The sequence below is a fragment of the Suricata suricatta genome, chromosome 13 (genome assembly GCF_006229205.1).
Source record: "Suricata suricatta isolate VVHF042 chromosome 13, meerkat_22Aug2017_6uvM2_HiC, whole genome shotgun sequence".
Classification (NCBI taxonomy): Eukaryota; Metazoa; Chordata; class Mammalia; order Carnivora; family Herpestidae; genus Suricata; species Suricata suricatta.
This window is the reverse complement of record NC_043712.1, coordinates 1,216,085-1,221,882: the sequence shown is the minus strand read 5'-3', so window position 1 is coordinate 1,221,882 and position 5,798 is coordinate 1,216,085. Positions and strand designations below refer to the sequence as shown.

Sequence of the window (5,798 nt, the reverse complement as noted above, 5' to 3'; positions counted from 1 at the left end):
GGTGCCGTGTTATCACTATGGGGGCCTGTGGGTGCCGTGTCGTCAGTGCAGGGCCCGTGGGGTGCTGTGTTGTCGGTGCGGGGGCCCTGGGTGCCGTGTTGTCGGTGCGGGTGCCCGTGGGGTGCCGTGTTGTCGGTGCGGGGGCCCTGGGTGCCGTGTTGTCAGTGCGGGTGCCCTGGGTGCCATGTTGTCGGTGCGGGGGGCCCATGGGTGCCGTGTTGTTGGTGCAGGCTGCCCGTGGGGTCCCGTGTTGTCGGTGCGGGGGGCCCGTGGGGTGCCCGCCAGGCGGATTCGACGCTTGTGTCCTTGGGCTGAGGGGCAGCTCCCGCTGGGGCCTGGTTCATGACCCCACGGCTGTCAGCCCTGCTGGGGGGTTGACTCTTCTGCACAGGGGCTGGTGCTTTTCTGCCTCCTCGTCCCTCTGGGGGTGCAGAGCCTTCCCAGGGCCCTGGGTTTACCCTCCAGCTGTCACCTCGCGTGGACCCGAGGCCCATGTCCTGTCTGTGCGGGCACGTAGGCCCCGACCGCAGGCCCTGCTGATGCTCCCACCCCTCCCAGGCCGCTTTCTCGGGAGCTCGGCTGTGCACTTGGACGTGTTTGTGCCGCCTGTCGCTGGGGCTCCTAGAGCCCGGTCCGGGGGCTGGGCTGGGCGCCGTGGGCGGGCGGCCGTGCCCCTGGGGGGTGCTCTGCGCCGCCGGCCCCGGCTTTCCCTGACGGTGGTCTCGTGTCCTCGCCAGGCGCCCTGCTGCGCAGCCGGGGGACTTCGCTGCCCTCTCGACCTTGTGACATCGGGTCACTCAGCAGTCCCGATGTGCCCTCCTCCCCAGACGCGTGCCGTGTCAGGCCTTCCCGGCCCCTCTTCGTGGTAGGTGTCCGGTGACAGTTGTCACAGAAGGCTGCCGAGGCTGGGCAGGACATCGCCCTTGCACACCGTCTCACCCTGCTCCGTGTGAGAGAATAGTCCGGAAGGAGGAGGGTGTTAGTGTGGCTTCCAGGAAGTCTGGATCGGGGAGCAGGGCTGAGACTTGGGACCAAAGCAGACTTTGTTGCTGCTTCCCTGCCCCCCATGCCACTGCCCGCTCTGGGGGTGCTGAGAGCAGCGGGCAGAGCCCGGGCCTCGGGTTCCGTGAGCGCCGGGGCGCGTCCCTGGAGTCACCATGCGGGAGGGCTAGGGCGTGGCTTCCCCGGCCAAGCTGGGGGTGCACGAGGGGACGGGAAGGCCACCTGCTTCTTGAATTTGTGGGAAGTTCCTGGCGATTTTATGTGACTGGGGGCAGACCACCGCGTGGTGGGTTCTTCTCCTGGGATGCATGGGTGGACCCCCCGGGTCAGGAGCTGGCTCGGGAAGGGAAGGAAGGGGGTGACAGCGCGGTGCTGCCTCGCGAACTCACTGCACCCCGTCCGGCTCCGGGTGAGCATCTCCGGACCCCCCCGCCAGCCGGGTGCTCTCTGAGACCCCTGGCCATCCGGTCCAGGCTGGGCCCCGGCGTGCGGCGGAAGTGAGGAGGCCGACGCAGATGAGTCAGACGGGGAGACAGGGACCCGACCCTGAAGAGTGTGATTTGACCTCTAGAGAATTAATTAACTCGATGAAATCTTTACCTTTTTTTCCCCCCAAAATCGACCCTCTTAAAGATTGTACAGTAAAGTCAAGGGTGAGGTGAAGGACGGAATATGTCCTGAAATCACACGTCTCTCCGTTCCCAGAATATTGAACATTGGGTCATTGTTCCCTCGGAGAATAAGTAAATGTCTGTATTTACAGTTTAAATTGTATTAAATGTGGGGCACCTGGGGGCTCAGTCGGTTGAGCGTCTGACTTCGGCTCAGGTCGTGATCTCACAGTTTGTGGGTTCGAGTCCCACGTTGGGCTCTGTGCTGACAGCTCAGAGCCTGGAGCCTGCTTCAGATTCTGTGTCTCCGTCTCTCTCTGACCCTCCCCTGCTCGTGCTCTCTCTGTCTCAAAAATAAATTTTTAAAAAACATTTAAAAAATTAAAAAGAATTGTATTAAATGTGAGATGTTTGAAGTTAATTTAATTGATTTTAATTTACTTATTTTTTTAAATGTTTTTTATTTATTTTTGAGAGACAGAGAGAGAGGGCGAGCAGGGGAGAGTCAGAGAGAGAGGGAGACACAGAATTGGAAACAGGCTCCAGGCTCCAGGCTCTGAGCTGTCAGCACAGAGCCCGACACGGTGCTCAAACCCACGAACCGTAATTTCATGACCTGAGCTGAAGCCTGATGCTCAACCGACTCAGCCCCCCAGGCGCCCCTGAAGTTAATTTTAGTGTCACATCTTAAGGGTAGAATCTGCAGAAACCTCCTTTCTATTTCCCGCAAGCGAGTGGGGCGTTCTTTCCGCACCTGTCGGGTCTGCTTACCTCTCGGTCTCTCCCTACGGCCTCCCGTCGGGTGCCGGGGCCCCTGCAGTGCGCGCGGTGGAGCTGGAGACCTTTCTGTCCACACACGGGGACAGACCTGGACGGGCTGACGCCGGTGTGGCCACCTGTGGCGTGTTGGGGATTAGCTTTCGGGCGCGGCTCCGGGGCCACACGGCTCGGCCTGGCTCCTGCGGCCAGCGCGTCGCTGAGCGCCCCGTGCCTTCTCCTTCAGGCCGTCATGTCCCTGATGGAGATGGGATTCGACGAGAAGGAGGTGATGGACGCTCTCAGAGTGAACAACAACCAGCAGAACGCGGCCGTGAGTCCCCCCCCCGCGCCCCGCCCCCCGCCCGCGTGTGTGCATCGGGCGCCTGGGCGCACGGCTGGCTCAGGTGGTCCCTTGTCCTGCTTTCTGAGGGTGAGAGGGGTAGGTGGCGTCACAGTTTTACACGCTTTAGATGCTGAGAACGTCCTGGGCCTTGTTTTCTTTTTTTTTTTTTTTAATTTTTTTAAGTTTACGTGTTAATTTTGAGAGAGAACGAGAGCAGGGGAGGGGCAGAGAGAGAGGAAGAGACAGTTCCGGGCAGGCTTCGTGCTGTGAGCACAGAGCCCGACGTGGGGCACGAACCCGTGAAGCTGCGATGGTGACCTGAGCAGAAAGCAAGGGTCGGACACTTAACTGACTGAGCCCCGGTGGCCCTGGGCTCCGTCCTTGGCAGGCCGCGTGCGTTCTGGGGGCGCGCGTGGGAGGGTCAGCGGGCTGAGCTGAGCCTGAGCCGGTCCCGGGCTGGGGGCGCCGCCCTCCTCCCCGCGCCCTGCGCAGCGTGCCGAGAAGTGAAAAGTCACCGGCCCATTCAGTCCTCTGAACCCCGGCGGCGGGACCTGCCGACTCCGGAGCCCCAGGGCCCGGGCCCCCGCTGGGGGCGGCCGGTGCTGGTGGGGGTTCAGGAGCGACTAACGTCTGTGTGGCCTTTGCGCCTGCAGTGCGAGTGGCTGCTGGGCGACCGGAAGCCCTCCCCCGAGGAGCTGGACCAGGGCATCGACCCCAACAGCCCCCTCTTCCAAGCCATCCTGGATAATCCGGTGGTGCAGCTGGGCCTGACCAACCCTAAAACGTTACTAGGTACGTGGGCTTCCCCGGGGGCGGGCCCCGCCGCACTGCACGGACATCACCGAGTGACGGCGAGGTCCCCGTCACCCTCTCCGCGGGGCCTGGCGGCCGGGCTCCGACCGCAGTGGGGCAGCCTCCTGTGCGGACGACTTGACGAGCTCTGGGCAGGAGCTCCGGGTCCAGGGGCGCAGGCAGCCCCGTGGGCCAGGCCGGGGTGCGGCGGGCGCTGGCCTCTGCTCCCCCCGGCTGCCGGGGGCTCTGCGGCCTTGGTTTGATCATGGAACAAAGCCCGGTGTCCAGAAGCGTGTGTGATTTGTAGGAGTTGAAGAAGAGTAAAACTGAGAAGCGTGCTCCTACCCTTCAGCTTGGAGGACGGCACTAAAGGGCCTGGGGAGCCGCGGGCAGCTCGGCCGGTGTCGTGTTCAACTCTTGATTTCCACGCAGTGTGTGGGTTCGAGCCCCGTGTCGGGCTCTGTGCTGACAGTGCGAAATCTGCTTGGGCTCCTCCCGCTCTCTGCTCTTCCCTCGCTTGTTCTCTTCCTTTCTCTGAAATAAATAAACTTAAAAAACCACCAGCAGTGTGGAACATTCCAGGCACCTTCCTCATCGCTTGGGCCCCTCGGGGGCGGCGTGTCTCTGTCTGTCCCCCGAGACCCCGTCACTTCGTCTGCCAGCTGCTCCGGCCTCCGCCGTGAGTCTGCACCGTTCCCCCGCACGTGTGTCCATCCTGGACAGGTGTTTCTTTCCGACGCTGGCCTGCCCCTTTCTGGGGCGCCCAGCGCAGTCACGGTCACGGAGTGGCCGGCCCTCACCGACCCTGCGCGCACACTCCCTCCTGTTCTCCTGGACGCCCCGCTGGCCTCCCGCCTCCCGAGGGTGCCGATCGGGGGCCCCAGTGGTTGTAAGGGCTGAGGGGCTGTCCGGTCACAAAGCAAGCGACGAGGTCAGACTGTCTTGCTAAGCCGCGGTCCCATGGGACCCTGACGCCCCCGAGCAGACAGGGCTGCGCGCTCCGCGCTCCCTGAGGCCGTGCGCGTGTGCGGACTGGGTGGGGGCGGCCAGGGTTTGCGGGGGACAGCCGCCTGTGGGGGACACTTTCTGTGCGACTTTATCTCTAAGTCCTCTCTGCACCCAACGTGGGGCTCGAACCCACAGCCCTGGGTGGAGAGTCCAGGCTCCACCTGCTGGGCCCCCGGGCTCCCTCACTCACATTTTTAACTTGTCAGGTTTCTTTGTCGTTCTTTTAAAAATTGTTAAAATGTGTTAATTTAGAGAGAGTGTGTGCACACGTGCGGGGGAGGGGCAGAGAGAGGGAGACACAGACTCCAGTCGGGCTCCAGGCCGTCAGCACAGAGCCTGACACGGGGCTCAAACCCACAAACCGTGAGATCATGACCTGAGCCAGAGTCGGACGCGTAACCGACGAGCCGCCAGGCGGCCTTGTGTCAGGTTCCTTAAAGTCATTTCCTTAACGCCGAACGTTCTGACTTTCCCAGTCAGAGGATGTTAAGTTTGCAACAACGTCTGTCTGTCTGTCCCACATCCGATTGAGTGCCAGAATAGGACTAGACGGGGAATTGCTGAGTCACAAGCTCAGCCTATTTTAAGATTGCCCATGGCCAGCAGGCACCCGGGCACGCCACCTGCCCGCCCGGGGCGCAGACGCGGGTCCCCTGGTGGGGCAGAGCAGGCGCTGCTGGCAGGTCGATGAGGAGGCGGCTCCGCGTGGCCTGGGGCCGCTCGGGCCACCCTGGCTGAGCGCGGGGAGCGGCCTCTGAGCCGGCCTCGCTCTGCTCTCCCCGCAGCCTTTGAGGACATGCTGGACAACCCTCTGAACAGCACCCAGTGGATGAATGACCCGGAGACGGGCCCGGTCATGCTGCAGATCTCCAGAACCTTCCAGACCCTGAACCGCACGTAGGCGCTGCCGCCCCTCTGCGCTGCTCCGGCGCCGCCCCGGCCGGTCTTGGAGGAGCGTGGAGACCCCGCGGTGCCGGTGCTTCGGGCGGGGGGGCGGGGGGGCTCGCCGACCCGGGGCGTCCGAGCTCCGGCCCTGGGGGCCCCTCTCCCGCTTTCATATCTGCTTAACCGTGTGTGAGACGGCGTGCAGGCCGGCCGCACCTCCCGCCTCCGACCGGGTTTACAGGCGAGGCTGCTCCGGGGTCCCCCCCGCCCCCCGCCCTGCAGGCGCTGCTGTGACTGGCGAGAAGGCATGTTTCAATCCAAAGTGTTAAGTCAGTACTAACTTAAGTAGAGGAAATGGCTGATGAGTTTTCTTTAATAAATAAATTCCCTTTTTCCTA

General features: G+C 62.9%; 1 protein-coding gene across 1 annotated transcript in view; it reads left to right on the top strand.

The window, feature by feature from the left end:
- The window catches only part of UBAC1 (UBA domain containing 1), a gene marked incomplete at its 5' end in the record, with an annotated part of 13,790 nt that extends 7,992 nt beyond the window's left edge, over positions 1-5,798 (top strand). The window contains 3 exons of the mRNA XM_029920501.1: positions 2,617-2,703; positions 3,369-3,507; positions 5,301-5,798. Of these exons, the coding sequence (XP_029776361.1) occupies positions 2,617-2,703; positions 3,369-3,507; positions 5,301-5,416 (342 nt within the window). The remainder of the gene's footprint in view (positions 1-2,616; positions 2,704-3,368; positions 3,508-5,300) is intronic.